This window comes from Hippichthys cyanospilos, chromosome 4 (assembly GCF_059441005.1).
Source record: "Hippichthys cyanospilos isolate Australia breed blue-spotted pipefish chromosome 4, RoL_Hcya_1.0, whole genome shotgun sequence".
Lineage (NCBI taxonomy): Eukaryota > Metazoa > Chordata > Actinopteri > Syngnathiformes > Syngnathidae > Hippichthys > Hippichthys cyanospilos.
In genome coordinates this window covers 18566507-18584255 of record NC_142372.1, presented here as the reverse complement: position 1 = coordinate 18584255, position 17749 = coordinate 18566507, and the positions used below count along the sequence as shown (strand labels likewise).

Below are 17749 nucleotides of genomic sequence, written 5' to 3'. Positions count from 1 at the left end.
ACCGTGATCAAAATACCGTACAAACGACTCCTGGCAAGCACCACCTTTGGGAGAGATGAGGAGTCTGTTTAAAAACGCTCTGAAGAATTCTGATTGTTTGAACCTAGCTCCGTTTGATTCTCTACCTCTGTTATACAGTAGTGTTTGCATGCTGCAGAGTCCATTTACTGCCACCTGTAATATGGGAGAATATTGTCTGACTGCGGGGTAAAGCCGCTGCAAAAAGTGCTGCAAGACGCATGACGGCTCGTCAAGAATAAACCAAGCTAGACGTTTGCAGCAGCCTTGTTTCGCTCCTAATTGGGAATGCAGAAGATAAAAAAATGTATCATGCATCAGGGGGATTTTTTGTTGTATGGGGAAGTAAGAAAGAGGGAAAGACCTCAATGCATGGATTTCTTTCCTCTTTTCTATAGGTGGGGATGTGCCTCCCCCCAACTCTCTGCAGCTGGGTTGCGGGGCTCATACCCCACACCACCATCACCTTGGCAGCGGCTACCCAGGAAGTCGTGGAAGGCCCAAGCCACTGACCAAGGGACTGTCCATTTCATTACCGTCCTCTCCTCTTCTCCCTCGCCAAGGCAACATAGTTCCCTCTCATTCGTGCTCTAAGTTCCCAGGTGGGTGGACTTGATGATACAAGCACATTGAAATGATGACAACAATTAGAGCTGCACCAAAAGCGGAAACCTTGCTTTAAAGGCTTCACCTTGATTAGCAAACGTCTGTGCATTCAGCTGTGCCATACATGTGACAGAAAACACACATGCATGCATACAGACGGAGGCCCCGAGGGGCCCAAACACGTGACAGATTGTCACTGTAAATGATTGAACATGATGGCTTCAGGCAAGGAACCCCAATTAGCTGGCTCTGCTTTGGAATATCATATGATTTAGTCAGGAAAAGGTTCAATCTAGTATGACTTAAAAGACGGATTTTCATTTAACGTGGTGGTGGTTGTTATTTGGAGAGCAGAGTCTTTTGAAGTCATCTTCTAAAGCATCCGGCTTTATACTGAACAATGTCCAAAAAAATGAATGGTCACAAAATCACCCACTGGCAAACACAGTATGGTCATTACGTGTAGTGTTTGGTCTTGTGTATTTTTTTTAGCTGGTTGCTTTGCGCGACTTTAGATTTATACATTTATAAGTTTAGATGTATACATTTATTTTAAAGACATACATACTGTAGTATGCGCAGTAGATCTCATTGTGGTATCATACCATGGCTCCCTCTAGTGGTATTCAAAAGAATCACTCAATTAAATGAATACGATATGGTTTAAAAATGAAATACAATCAAATATTTTAGAATGAATTAAAATATCTTATCAACTGAAGGTGAGAAAATGAATACATATACAAATGAAATGAAGACTAAAAAAGATTGCAAGTGATTTTGGCTAGCTACACACAGTGACTAACAATGGCTACTGTTAATGCTGCAATGAGCAGCATAAATGAAAGAGAAATTAGGACTGAAAGAACTTGAGATTTCTTTTTAATTTGGTGGCTGGTAAGAATGCATAAAAGTACTGCATCTCTGCACTTTAGGTCATTTTGAACACCTGAATTGAACGCCAGCTCATCGCAGGACACAAACAACCATCCACTCTCACATTTACCAAGTGTACAAAGTTTGTGTCATTGTAATATCTGTTCAACTCAAGCAAAACTCAATTTAACATGAACGTAAGCATGAAGCTAAAGGTGAGCAAAATCATCAACATTCTTGTTCGTTTTGACCAAGAAATGAATTGAAACTCAAAGTTTGCCTTTCAAACGGACGTCTACTTAACTGTGTATTCATGTTGAACTCAGGAGAGTATTTGCAGTGTATTTTGTTGTTGTTTTTTTTTAGATGTACGATCACAGCGCAACATTATGATTTTAAAGCACACACTAGGTGGCAGTGCCCAATCGCAAAGGAGTCATTGAGTGAAAAGAAGCCTTGCTTGTTTATCACAGAGCTGCCTTCTTTCTATGGAAAGCCGTTTGAGCATTTGTTCAATATGTTTGAAATCCATCCTTCAGTCCAAATATTGGTACGTTTTTTTTTTTTAACCTCACTGGAAAGACAGTTCAGCATACTAATAGAATAGCGTTCACGAGCTGTTGAGTGTCGCTATTGTCAAAGTCTGTACAGTACTGGAGTTCTTAAACGTTTTCAATCGCTCTCAACAAGTTTAGTTAAATCACATTAGCGGTTTATGTGATTTGGGAAAAAAAATATCCGCTCAAGTTTGACATAATTTTCTTCAGCTTAAAATATTTAAAATGGCGTCAATGTTTCAGATCATTTCATATTGATACATTTTTTTCAGCATTAAACGGTTCATTTGGTCAATAACGTTTGAGTAATGATTGAGGTTTTTGTTTGTTTTTTCCATTTCGGAAACTTTGATGCACTTCAAGTCATTTTTTGCCCAGATTCAGATCAACTATAACCTGTATAGCTACGCCCTGTAAAAAAGTTAACATTTGCTGAAAGTTGATTTAAATGGATTTCTTTTCTTTCGTCAATACTAAAAACGATATTATCTTAGGTATACTCATACAATTTTCATAATGATCTCATTTGTAGTCACCACAGCATGTGGTGGCGGGGGCGAAATGTTTTCGCCTTCCTTGACTTAAGTAAAGTTGGCAAGATATTGGCAGATTCGGACTTTCGCGATCAATACCTCTCAGACAAAACGTCGTCGAAACACCAAAGTCGCCTTTATACCTCCTTCATAACACGGACTACCAGCTACAATGTCAAAAAAAGACATTTGTAAAATATTTAAACCGTTTCTTTCGGTGAAAAGACGCAATTGATCTCTATGAGCAGCAGAGGCTGGGTGAGCGCGCAAGGGACCGTCTGCAAAATACTAGATGAGGAGGGGGAAAAAACAATAACGCCACATTTTGTGATTATGAATTCAACGAACACATCAAAGACATTAACATAATCATATTGAGACAGTGCTTTTGGATAAAAAAAAGCGTTTGTTTAATTTTGGACAATGTTTGTACTTAAAAATCATTAATAAACTGAATATCCATCTATAGCTCCAATATTGTTTAATATAAGGAGTCCAAAATCACTGGGCACATTCATGACATTTTCATGATCACACTACAACACTCGTTTTTTAAATAAATTATTTTGATAAATTTGGGGGATTTATTTTAAATGCTTGTTAATCATTTATACCCTCAAATGAATCAGTGGCTCCCCTTTTGAGTTGGGGTAAACACTCCTAAATCACTACACCATCAATGAAGTACTCCCAATTATCCAACAACTGCTGGTTTTCTAATAAATTCCTTTGCCTAATTTTAAGAATTTTTTTAAATGCATATTGACCATAATTTGCCAATATATTGATCAATAGCTCTGCTGTTGGTTGAGTTAGAGACTCCAAAATTACCACACAAATCAGTGACATCCCTCCCCTTATGCTACATCCTCTGGTTTTCAAATAAATCCCTCTGCCCAATTTTAAGGATTTTATTTATGATTATTGATCAATATTTAACCATATATTGATCAATAGTTCTGCTGTTGGTTGTGTTAGGGACTCCAAAATCACCACACACATCAGTGGCATCCCTCCCCTTAGGCTACATTTACTGATTTTGAAATAAAGCCCTCTTCCTATTTTTAAGAATTTTTTTAAATTTATTGATCAATATGTATCAATATATTGATCAATAGCTCTGCTGTTGGTTGGGTTAGGGACTCCAAAATGACCACACACATCAGTGGCATCCCTACCCTTAGGCTACATTCTCTGGTTTTTAAATAAATCTCTTTGCCTAATATTAAGGAATATTTTATCATTATTGATCAATATTTACCCATAAATTGATCAATAACTCGGCTGTTGATTGATTTAGGGACTCCAAAATCACCAAACACATCAGTGACATCCCTTCCCTTATGCTACATCCTCTGGATTTCAAATAAATCCCTTTGCTTGATTTTAAGGAATATTTTATCATTATTGATCAATATTTAACCATATATTGATCAATAGCTCTGCTGTTGGTTGGGTTAGGGATTCCAAAATCACCACACACATCAGTGACATCTTTCTTCTTACGCTACATTGCCTGGTTTTCAAATAAGTCCCTCTGCCTAATTTTAAGGATTTTTTTATGATTACTGATCAATATATACACATATATTGATCAATAGCTCTGAGTTTGGTAGGGTTAAAGACTCCAAAGTCACCCCAAAGATCAGTGACATCCCTCCCCTTATGCTACATCCTCTGGTTTTCAAATAAATCCCTCTGCCTAATTTTAAGGATTTTATTTATGATTATTGATCAATATTTAACCATATATTGATCAATAGTTCTGCTGTTGGTTGTGTTAGGGACTCCAAAATCACCACACACATCAGTGGCATCCCTCCCCTTAGGCTACATTTACTGATTTTGAAATAAAGCCCTCTTCCTATTTTTAAGAATTTTTTTAAATTTATTGATCAATATGTATCAATATATTGATCAATAGCTCTGCTGTTGGTTGGGTTAGGGACTCCAAAATGACCACACACATCAGTGGCATCCCTACCCTTAGGCTACATTCTCTGGTTTTTAAATAAATCTCTTTGCCTAATTTTAAGGAATATTTTATCATTATTGATCAATATTTACCCATAAATTGATCAATAACTCGGCTGTTGATAGATTTAGGGACTCCAAAATCACCAAACACATCAGTGACATCCCTTCCCTTATGCTACATCCTCTGGATTTCAAATAAATCCCTTTGCTTGATTTTAAGGAATATTTTATCATTATTGATCAATATTTAACCATATATTGATCAATAGCTCTGCTGTTGGTTGGGTTAGGGATTCCAAAATCACCACACACATCAGTGACATCTTTCTTCTTACGCTACATTGCCTGGTTTTCAAATAAGTCCCTCTGCCTAATTTTAAGGATTTTTTTATGATTACTGATCAATATATACACATATATTGATCAATAGCTCTGAGTTTGGTAGGGTTAAAGACTCCAAAGTCACCCCAAACATCAGTGACATCCCTCCCCTTATGCTACATCCTCTGGTTTTCAAATAAATCCCTCTGCCTAATTTTAAGGATTTTATTTATGATTATTGATCAATATTTAACCATATATTGATCAATAGCTCTGCTGTTGGTTGTGTTAGGGACTCCAAAATCACCACACACATCAGTGGCATCCCTCCCCTTAGGCTACATTTACTGATTTTGAAATAAAGCCCTCTTCCTATTTTTAAGAATTTTTTTTAATTTATTGATCAATATGTATCAATATATTGATCAATAGCTCTGCTGTTGGTTGTGTTAGGGACTCCAAAATGACCGCACACATCAGTGACACCCCTCCCCCTATGCTACATTCGCTGGTTTTCTAATAAATCCCTCTGCCAAATTTTAAGGATTTTATTTATGATTATTGATCAATATTTAACCATATATTGATCAATAGCTCTGCTGTTGGTTGGGTTAGGGACTCCAAAATCACCACACACATCAGTGGCATCCTTACCCTTAGGCTACATTCTCTGGTTTTCAAATAATTCCCTTTGCCTAATTTTAAGGAATATTTTGTCATTATTGATCAATATTTACCCATATATTGATCAATAGCTCGGCTGTTAATTGGGTTAGGGACTCCAAAATCACCACACACATCAGTGACACCCCTCCCCCTATGCTACATTCGCTGGTTTTCTAATAAATCCCTCTGCCAAATTTTAAGGATTTTTTTATGATTACTGATCAATATTTACCAATATATTGATCAATAGCTCTGAGTTTGGTTGCGTTAAAGACTCCAAAATCACCCCAAACATCAGTGACATCCCTCCCCTTATGCTACATCCTCTGGTTTTCAAATAAATCCCTCTGCCTAATTTTAAGGATTTTATTTATGATTATTGATCAATATTTAACCATATATTGATCAATAGCTCTGCTGTTGGTTGGGTTAGGGACTCCAAAATCACCACACACATCAGTGGCATCCTTACCCTTAGGCTACATTCTCTGGTTTTCAAATAATTCCCTTTGCCTAATTTTAAGGAATATTTTGTCATTATTGATCAATATTTACCCATATATTGATCAATAGCTCGGCTGTTAATTGGGTTAGGGACTCCAAAATCACCACACACATCAGTGACACCCCTCCCCCTATGCTACATTCGCTGGTTTTCTAATAAATCCCTCTGCCAAATTTTAAGGATTTTTTTATGATTACTGATCAATATTTACCAATATATTGATCAATAGCTCTGAGTTTGGTTGCGTTAAAGACTCCAAAATCACCCCACACATCAGTGACATCCCTCCCCTTATGCTACATCCTCTTGTTTTCAAATAAATCCCTCTGCCTAATTTTAAGGATTTTTTTATGATTATTGATCAATAATTAACCATATATTGATCAATAGCTCTGCTGTTGGTTGGGCTAGGGACTACAAAATCACCACACACATCAGTGGCATCCCTCCCATTAGGCTACATTTCCTGGTTTTGAAAATAGACCCTCTGCCTAATTTTAAGGAATATTTTATCATTATTGGTCAATATTTACCCATATATTGATCAATAGCTCTGCTGTTGGTTGGGTTAGGGACTCCAAAGTCACCCCACACATCAATGACATCCCTCTCCTTATGCTACATTCTCTGGTTTTCAAATATATCCCTCTGCCTAATTTTAAGGATTTTTTTTATGATTATTGATCAATAATTACCCATATATTGATCAATAGCTCTGCTGTTGGTTGGGTTAGGGACTCCAAAATCACCAAACACATCGGTGGTATCCCATCCCTTATGCTACATTCCCTGGTTTTCAGATTAATCTCTTTGCCTAATTTTAAGATTTTTTTTTACTATTATTGATCAATATTTACAAATATATTGATCAGTAGCTCTGAGTTTGGTTGAGTTAAGGACCCCAAAATCACCACACACATCGATGACATCCCTCTCCTTATGCTACATCCTCTGGTTTTCATATATATCCCTCTGCCTAATTTTAAGATATTTTTTATGATTAATGATCAATATTTACCCATATATTGATCAATAGCTCTGCTGTTGATTGGGTTAGGGACTCCAAACTCACCAAACACATTAGTGACATCCCTCCCCCTATGCTACATTCGCTGGTTTAAAAAAAAAAACCTCTGCCAAATTTTAAGGATTTTTTTATGATTACTGATCAATATTTACCAATATATTGATCAATAGCTCTGAGTTTGGTTTGGTTAGGGACTCCAAAATCACCACACACATCAGTGGCATCTCTCCCATTAGGCTACATTCTCTGGTTTTCAAATAAATCTCTTTGCCAGATTTTAAGGATTTTTTTTATATTATTGATTAATATTTACCCATATATTGATCAATAGCTCTGCTGTTGGTCAGGTTAGAGACTCCAAAATCAACACACACATCAGTGGCATCCCTACCCTTATGCTACATTCTCTGGTTTTCAAATAATTCCCTCTGCCTATTTTTAAAGAATATTTTATTATTATTAATCAATATTTACACATATATTGATCAATAGCTCGGCTGTTGGTTGGGTTAGGGACTACAAAATTACCACACACATCAGTGGCATCACTCCCATTAGGCTACATTTCCTGGTTTTGAAATTAGTCCCTCTGCCTAATTTTAAGGATTTTTTTATGATTATGGATCAATATTTACCCATATATTGATCAATAGCTCTGCTGTTGAGTGGGTTAAGGACTCCAAAATAACCAAACACATTAGGGACATCCCTACCCTTATGCTACAACCTCTGGTTTTCAAATAAATCCCTCTGCCTAATTTTAAGGATTTTTTTATGATTATTGATCAATATGTATCAATATATTGATCAATAACTTTGCTGTTAGTTGAGTTAGAGACTCCAAATTCCCCAAAAACATCAATGACATTCCTCCCTTCATGCTACATTCTTTGGTTTTCAAATAAATCCCTCTGCCTATTTTTAAGGATTTTTTTTTTTTATTAATATTGAGCAATATTTACTCATATACTGATCAATAGCTTTGCTGTTGGTTGGGTTAGGGACTCCAAAATCACCAAACACATCGGTGGTATCCCACCCCTTTATGCTACATTCCCCGGTTTTAAGATTAATCTCTTTGTCTAATTTTAAGGAATTATTTACTATTATTGATCAATATTTACTAATATATTGATCAATAGCTCTGAGTTTGGTGGGGTAAGGGACCCCAAAATCATCACACACATCAGTGACACCCCTCCCCTTATGCTACATTCTTTGGTTTTCAAATAAATCCCTCTGCCTAATTTTAAGAGTTTTATTTATGATTATTGATCAATATTTACCCATCCTTAAAATCCTTAAAATTAGGCAGAGGGATTTATTTGAAAACCAGAGGTTGTAGCATAAGGGTAGGGATGTCACTAATGTGTTTTGTGATTTTGGAGTCCCTAACCCAACCAACAGCAGAGCTATTGATCAATATATGGGTAAATATTGATCAATAATGATAAAATATTCCTTAAAATTAGGCAAAGGGATTTATTTGAAAACCAGAGGATGTAGTATAAGAGGAGTGATGTCACTAATGTGTTAGGTGAGTTTGGAGTCCCTAACCCAATCAACAACAGAGCTATTGATCAATATATGAATAAATATTGATCAATAACCATAAAAAAAATCCTTAAAACTTGGAAAAGAGATTTATTTGAAAACCAGAGAATGTAGCATAAGGGGAAGGTTGTCACCGAGTTGTGTGGTGTTTTTGGAATCTCTAACCCAACCAACAGCAGAGCTATTGATCAATATATGGGTAATTATTGATCAAGAATCATAAAAAAATCCTTAAAATTAGGCAGAGGGATTTTTTTGTAAACCAGAGGATGTAGCATAAGGGGAGGGATGTCGCTGATGTGTGGGGTGACTTTGGAGTCCCTAACCCAACCAACAGCAGAGCTATTGATCAATATATGGGTAAATATTGATCAATAACAATAAAAAATTCCTTAAAATTAGGCAGAGGGATTTTTTTTGAAAACCAGAAATTGTAGCCTAAGGGTAAGGATGCCACTAATGTGTTTGGTGATTTTGGAATCCCTAACCCAATCAACAGCAGAGCTATTGATCAATATATGGGTAATTATTGATCAATAATCATAAAAAAATCCTTAAAATTAGGCAGAGGGATTTATTTGTAAACCAGAGGATGTAGCATAAGGGGATGGATGTCACTGATGTGTGGGGTGACTTTGGAGTCCCTAACCCAACCAACAGCAGAGCTATTGATCAATATATGGGTAAATATTGATCAATAATGATCAAATATTCCTTAAAATTAGGCAGAGGGACTTATTTCAAAACCAGGAAATGTAGCCTCATGGGAGGGATGCCACTGATGTGTGTGGTGATTTTGTAGTCCCTAACCCAACCAACAGCAGAGCTATTGATCAATATATGGGTAATTATTGATCAATAATCATAAAAAAATCCTTAAAATTAGGCAGAGGGATATATTTGAAAACCAGAGGATGTAGCATAAGGAGAGGGATGTCATCGATGTGTGTGGTGATTTTGGAATCCCTAACCCAACCAAACTCAGAGCTATTGATCAATATATGTGTAAATATTGATCAATAGTCATAAAAAAAATCCTTAAAATTAGGCAGAGGGTATTATTTGAAATCCAGAGAATGTAGCCTAAGGGGAGGTAAGCCACTGTTGTGTGCCGTGATTTTGGAGTCTCTAACCCAACCAACAGCAGAGCTATTGATCAATGTATTGATAAATATTGATCAATAAACAAAAAAAATCCTTAAAATTAGGCAGAGGGATTTATTTGAAAACCAGAGGATGTAGCATAAGGGTAGGGATGTCCCAAATGTGTTTGGTGAGTTTGGAGTCCCTAACCCAATCAACAGCAGAGCTATTGATCAATATATGGGTAAATATTGATCAATAATCATAAAACAATCCTTAAAATTAGGCAGAGGGATTTATTTGAAAACCAGAGGATGTAGCATCAGGGTAGGGATGAACCTAATGTGTTTGGTGAGTTTGGAGTCCCTAACCCAATCAACAGCAGAGCTATTGATCAATATATGGGTAAATATTGATCAATAATCATAAAAAAATCCTTAAAATTAGGCAGAGGGATTTATTTGAAAACCAGAGGTTGTAGCATAAGGGTAGGGATGTCACTAATGTGTTTGGTGAGTTTGGAGTCCCTAACCCAATCAACAGCAGAGCTATTGATCAATATATGGGTAATTATTGATCAATAACTATAAAAAAATTCCTTAAAATTAGGCAGAGGGCTTTATTTGAAAACCAGAGGATGTAGCCTAAGGGTAAGGATGCCACTGATGTGTGTGGTGATTTTGGAGTCCTTAACCCAACCAACAGCAGAGCTATTGATCAATATATGGGTCATTATTGATCAATAATCATTAAAAAATCCTTAAAATTAGGCAGAGGGATTTATTTGAAAACCAGAGGTTGTAGCATAAGGGTAGGAATGTCACTAATGTGTTTGGTGAGTTTGGAGTCCCTAACCCAATCAACAGCAGAGCTATTGATCAATATATGGGTAATTATTGATCAATAACTATAAAAAATTCCTTAAAATTAGGCAGAGGGCTTTATTTGAAAACCAGAGGATGTAGCCTAAGGGTAAGGATGCCACTGATGTGTGTGGTGATTTTGGAGTCCCTAACCCAACCAACAGCAGAGCTATTGATCAATATATGGGTAATTATTGATCAATAATCATAAAAAACATCCTTAAAATTAGGCAGAGGGATTTTTTTGAAAACCAGAGGATGTAGAATAAGGGGAGGGGTGTCACTGATGTGTGGGGTGACTTTGGAGTCTTTAACCCAACCAAACTCAGAGCTATTGATCAACATATTGGTAAATATTGATCAGTAATCATAAAAAAAAATTTTGCAGAGGGATTTATTTGAAAACCAAAGAATGTAGCATAAGGCGTGGGGTGTCACTGTTGTCTGTGGTGATTTTGGAGTCCCTAACTCAACCAACAGCAGAGCTATTGATCAATATATTGGTAAATTATGGTCAATATGCATTTAAAAAATCCTTAAAATTAGGCAAAGGAATTTATTAGAAAACCAGCAGTTGTTGCATAATTGGGAGTACTTCATTGATGGTTGTAGTGATTTAGGAGGGTTTACCCCAACTCAAAAAGGGGAGCCACTGATTCTTTTTGAGGGTATAAATGATTAACAAGCATTTAAAATAAAGCCCCAAAATTTATCAAAATAATTCATTTAAAAAACGAGTGTTGTAGTGCGATCATGAAAATGTCATGAATGCCCAGTGATTTTGGACTCCTTATATTAAACAATATTGGAGCTATAGATGAATATACAGTTTATTAATGATTTTTAAGTACACAAATTATCCAAAATTAAACAAACGCTTTTTTTTATTCAAAAGCACTGTCCCAATATGATTATGTTAATGTCTTTGATTTGTTCGTTGAATTCATAATCACAAATTGTGGCGTTATTGTTTTTTTCCCCCTCCTCATCTAGTAATTTGCAGACTGTCCCTTGCGCGCTCGCCCAGCCTCTGCTGCTCATAGAGCTCAATTGCGTCTTTTCACCGAAAGAAACGGTTTAAATATTTTACAAATGTCTTTTTTTGACATTGTAGCTGGTAGTCTGTGTTACGAAGGAGGCATAAAGGCGACTTTGGTGTTTCGACGACGTTTTATCTGAGAGGTATTGATCGCGAAAGTCCGAATCTGCCAATATCTTGCCAACTTTACTTAAGTCCTTCCTTGGGGGGTTGCAAAAACAATTGAGAAGCATTTTTATGCTGTATGCCATCTTACAGGATGTTCATTATAGGACATCTACATTTTTACTTAGTAAGGCAACTCATTTATGTGCTACTAATACTACAAGTGACGATGGATAACTACAGTAGAAGAAAGTGTACAAGCAACATGCAACAATGCACGTTTCACAGCAAATGGTAGGTAGGCAGGACAGTAGGTAAACACATGAATGGATGGATGGATAGATGGATGGGTGAATGGATGATGGATGAATGGATAGATAGATAGATAGATAGATAGATAGATAGATAGATAGATAGATAGATAGATAGATAGATAGATAGATAGATAGATAGATAGATAGATAGATAGATCAAAGGCAACATGGAAAATCTCTTGAAATGCCCTATAAATTGCTTTCTTTTGGCACTCATGTAAAAATCAGTGGTTTAACTGTGCACAATAGCCTGGCCAGTGAATGATGTCTGACTAAATACTTTGACCACGACTCAAACAGTGACCAACCCTTGGTGTGAAAATTAATTGAATCTCAGTGATTTTATTATGAATCATGTAAAGTCAGTCCTTAAGCAACTGCGCTCCAGAGGAGCCTCAGAAATTGCATAAATTGAGACACACCCACACATCAATAGTTGTGCACTGTTCCTCATATATATACACACACACACACACACACACACACACATACACACTAAATATAACACAGACAAATGCCCTTGTTACAGTGAGCAGGAAAATGTTTACATAGCACATTATGTGTATATAATCATTTATACTCGTGGGACATGATTTAAATTCTCTGCAGATCTTATCTGGAGAGGCTTAATCTCTCTCTCTCTTTCGTATTCCTCCCTGGCTGCACTCTGAAAACCCCTCCCTCCCCTCTTGCCATCACTTCTCTTCCACCCCTCCCATCTCCCATCTCCTTCTCCCCTGTGCTGTGCTGTGGCCGAAGGACGGGTGAGAAAGCTGGACTATGTGGACGGCTCGCGGCACTCGAGAGGACCTCTCGTCTTCGCCTTGGGCTGTGGCGAAACAGCCCACGGAGGTGAGCGTACGGGAATGGGTGTGTTTGGCATTGTGGCTGTTATCTGTTTGATGATGAGCGAAGCTATACCGCTGAGGAGAATGAATGGGATCAAGATGAGGGATGTGAACCGTGTGCGTGTGTGTGTATTTTAATAACATCTGTAAAGATCTGAATGAAGTTATACATTTCAGGTGAATGCCAGTAAAATAATAGTCTAATTTTCACAGGATGCAAGGTCACTTATATGACACAAACTTCAACGACATAAAAAAATATCAATCATGAAAACAAGTTTTCATCTGTCTGTGAACAGGGAGCCGTAATATATGAAGATTAATTTAGAAGGCATTTTCAATCCCGGTTGCCAGGCACCTTTCAGCTTCCCGTTTCCAATGGCAACAGCTCGATGGTTTGATGAATAGCACTGGACATTCACGGTGTCCTCGTATTACTCCAGAATGAGTCTTCGTGCTCTGCTGACTAAATGCAAAGTTTTCTTGTCATCCCCACCTCCCTCCAACCCTTTCCCTTATTCTCTCCCAAGCTGTGAAGTGAGAAGTGCGTAGAAAAAAAAGGCTCTAATTGGGGAGCCCTGTGAAACTAAATGCCCAGGCCTGTCTATTAAAATTGACCTTCATTCTCTCAAGGCTAGCGTTCGGGTTGAATGCGAGGGCGATTTAAAGCAGTATTTTCAAACGAAGAGAAAAAAAAAACGAGTGCAAAACAAATGTGTGTGGATGCAAAGATGTGTGCGAGGCGGCGTGAGCTGTTCTTGTTATCTGAGATGTTCTGTCATCCTGTTTATGAGCCTACTCAATATGCATGTTACTCAGCCCCGAACATGAGGTGCAAGAACACGAAAAGTGAATTGCTCGGCTGCTTAAAGGCACAAACAATTTTGAAGCGTGCTTTTATTCCGTGAGGAGATGAGCCGCGTTGGTGCCGTGGGGTTGGAGGTCAAAGCATCAGGGAGCCTTAACTAATGATAAATGAATGCACCGTATGTCCTGCATCATCTCAATCTCTCCGGAAGCAAAAGACAAGGCTGTGCATCCCTCTACGCACCAAGCTCATTAAAATTCACAAGCTGTATTTTTTTACCAAGAGCACCTGGCAAACTCTACCTCACACAACCTTGTGATGCTACCTATAGAAAGCCCTTTCAGAAGTATCACCTATCATTGATATCCATGTACTTTATCTTCACTGTCAAGCCTCGCAAACAGGGCGAGCAATTCGAGCATTTTTAATGTCCAACTCACATTTGAAGATACTGTACAAGTACACCCCATGTCCTTCCTGGGCTGTTTCGTAGAAAACATTGTGGTTTAACATCAATATTTTCCCCACTGCTAGTGTTTACCTATGAGTACATATCAGAGATATTGGGAAAAAAAATGCTCCAAGACTTTTCCAAATGTTTCAGTATCCTTGCTATCCATCTTAAGGTGCATCTACTAGTGCCCTCTTATCCTCACTTCTAGGCCAAACTTGGCATACTGTACTACTGGGACAACTTTGCACGAGTTGACTACTGGATGTTTCGTACTCAAAGGCGTAGTCAAAAATTCTCTTGTGGGATTGCCAGGGTGAGACAACATCTCAAATGTCTCAGAATTCCCACCCTAATTGTGGAAAAAGTGACAAGGGGTGGCCGTGGCCGCCATATTTACGCCGTTCCTCCTACTAGTGCTAACCGTGACATAAAATGATACAACTTGACATTTTAAACTTTCTATCAGGAACATGTAAAAAATCCTGAAATGGCTTGTCATACATATGCTTGAGGCAAACATAGCAGGCATACTAGTAGTAGTGTCCAGGAGGTCAAGACTTGCTGTATACTAGTTAGGGGATGTAGTGTTACCAGTGTCTTTTACAGTATGGTAGTTGACTAGTAATGTTCAATTTGTTTTACTAGTAGGCCGAAAAAGGCCAATGTGGTGGAAGAAACATTCTTAATAAGTCCCACTGTTTGCTCTAAGCCATTCCACAAGCGCATTAAAATGTCTTATGAGACAAAGACTATTCTAGTACATAGATATCAAATATATAGAATGAATGCTGAAACGGCGCTATGTCACTAAGGGACCATAAAGCGGCCTACCCTTTCCCACCACACCATTATTGGCCACACTGAATGTGTGTGGACGTATGCCTGTGTTTGTTCCAGACCTTCACGTGGAGCCCCAGTTGGGCTCCTCAATTTCTTCCCAGGAACTGATGACCAGACTATGCTTCTTATTGGGAGAAGCAACGCCAGGCATTGCTAGCTGTCCTATGGAGGACAGGAGGGAAAAGAAGGTAAGACAGCAACTTCATTTACCCTCCCTCTGTAGGCCTTTAAGAATAAACAATGGCTAATTTTCTTCATATTTACATCTCTCGCTGATTTCTTTCATTAAGCATAAATTCAATATGTGCTGAGTAGCAAACACATACTAATTATCATCAGTGAAATTAAATCATCCAATTAGAAGTGATTTGTAATCTGCAATATGAATTGTTGCAGTCTTTATAAATGTCATTTAAGCACTTATTCAATATCCATCTCAAGCTCCATGTACCGATGTGCTCTTTGTCCTCACTACTAAGACAATGAATTGCGCAGTGGAATGAAGAGTCCCAATCAAGTTCTAGTACTAGTAAACTACTCTCCCGCACTAGACCTAACCCAAAGGAAGGTACGTCTCATAGACTATCACCATTTATCTTTTCGCGAATACTACTAGTAACTTGCAGAAGTTAACTAGTGCACAGCTTTACATGTAAGTAACATAAAGTTGTTATGCTACAAGAACAAAAGTTATCTGGATATTTTGCAAACATTATTTTTAAACCTTTATTTATCCAGGAAGAGATCCACTTGAGATTTACATCTCTTTTGCAAGGATGTCCTGGAGGAGAGATTACAGAAAGCAATTTGCAGTCGTCGAATCATTTACTAGTAGGAAACGGCATTTCTATTAGTGTGTCTTATTTGTTACTGAATTATCTCACAGGTGAGGACAATGAGCATACAAGTACAAGGGCCTCTAACTGGAGATCAAATATTCTGTCTTTACATTCATTTGATATCCTTGATTTCTCCTTTAAGGTCCAAGCACTCTTACATGTTGTCCTTAAGGACAACCTTATAACATTCTACTTGTTAACATCATGTGCCCTGCAATTGGTTGTCGCTAGTAAAGGTCACTAGTCACTAGTAAAAACAGTACGGGTTCTACTGTGTGTGGAATTGTTTTACTTGCAAGTACAAAGAAAATATTTGTACCTTAAGATGAATATCAAGGATGTAGAATAAATCCTCAAAGGACTTTCCATAGCAGGTGACTAGTATGACTGTTGCAAGTGTCCCACTACTGCGTGTACTCTGTGAGATATTGGACATGCTTGTGGCGCCATCTCTGTGCCTTGGCCCATTTAGCCAGCCTCATTTCAGCACCTGAGCTCTAGATCCAGTCACTTTCACCGAGATAGCAGGGATCACATGAGGAATGTGGCTTGTCCTGGGCTGGCTGAGATGGATTAGGCGCCGGTATAATAGGAACATCGGCGAGCTGCTTCATTTCTCTTCACTCCCTGCGTTGCATAAACGTTGCATCAGTGATAGAAGACCCGCGATGTGTTTGATCAAATCACCAAGATAAAATTATTATGAGAAAGCCCTTTTTTTTTTCTTAGGGCATGATGTACCAATAAAACGATCCCGGCAGGATTTGTGCGAATATTTCAAGGTACATTTTGCATTTGTAGGAGCGTATGTACTGATTCAAGGAATACCTAAAAGCGTGTTATGAAACTGACCATCTCGTCGAAACAGCTCCTGCAGCTCATGTTGACGCACTTATTTTAGAATATTGATATTTCCTGTGTGTCGAAATGTATTATTTGCTTGTTGATTGTTTAAAGCCCACAATCCATCTCATGTTGGCATCAAAGCTCCGATGGACATTTTTAGCCACTTTTACATTTATTTGTTATGCTTTAACGCTATTCAAAATATTCATAGAACCAATTTCATAAAACGCAACCTCTTTCAACACTTTCCAGCAGGTAATGATCCAATTAGACATAATTGGTCCAAATAGTATAATTATTTATTTGCTACTTGTGTGTGAGTGTTTTTTTTCTTCTTTAAAGCAAAGCCCCACATATTGTCAGTGGAGTTTGAGCATTTTGACTGATCTTTTGAACCAGATTCCATAACCATATAACAACAGTTTAGTAAGAATGAGTTGGAAGTCGTGGGTTTGCTTCCGGCTATGGCCTGTCCGTATGGCGTTCGCATGTTCTCATTGTGCCTGCATGGGTTTTCTTCAGGTACTCCGGTTTCCTCCCGCATTTGAAAACCATGCATCTTATTGAGAATAATTGTAAGAATAAATGAGGATAAACGTTTGTTTGTTTTAGTGTGCCCTGTAATTGGCTGGTAACCAGTTCCAGCTCCAGCACACCTGGGACATTTGCAAGGATAAACGGTTATGATAATGGATGGATAGATGGCAATCAGCAGTAAAACACACCTTGAGTTGACCAAAACACCGCAAAAGAAGAATACTATTTGTGAAATGAAAGATACCAAGCAGAGTAGAAGAAGTAAACTTTGATGCTGATATTTTATGCTTTTGTGACAACCCAAAAAAGACTGAGAAATGATTTTTCAATGGCGAAATAATAACTGATTTACAAACATACAACAAAAAATGCTCAGTGAATGACAATTTTTGAGTGTACAGAGAAAATTGCTGATCTCAGGAAAGTTTTTTTTTTTTTCTGGTAGTATGCCTGAGATGAGTAAAATTGGGAAATCCATTTTAATTGAACTAATAAAACAGAGGGACAGTGATACCTAACTATTTATCTTTTCT

General features: G+C 37.6%; 1 protein-coding gene across 1 annotated transcript in view; it reads left to right on the top strand.

Moving 5' to 3' along the window:
• The first annotated feature begins 612 nt into the window (after positions 1–612).
• Positions 613–17749, top strand: part of LOC148424883 (protein TANC1-like) — a 59302-nt gene continuing 42165 nt past the window's right edge. Inside the window, exons 1-3 of the mRNA XM_088413006.1 lie at positions 613–620; positions 12804–12896; positions 15052–15182. Coding sequence (XP_088269132.1) covers positions 15102–15182 — 81 coding nt within the window. The 5' untranslated portion in view covers positions 613–620; positions 12804–12896; positions 15052–15101. The remainder of the gene's footprint in view (positions 621–12803; positions 12897–15051; positions 15183–17749) is intronic.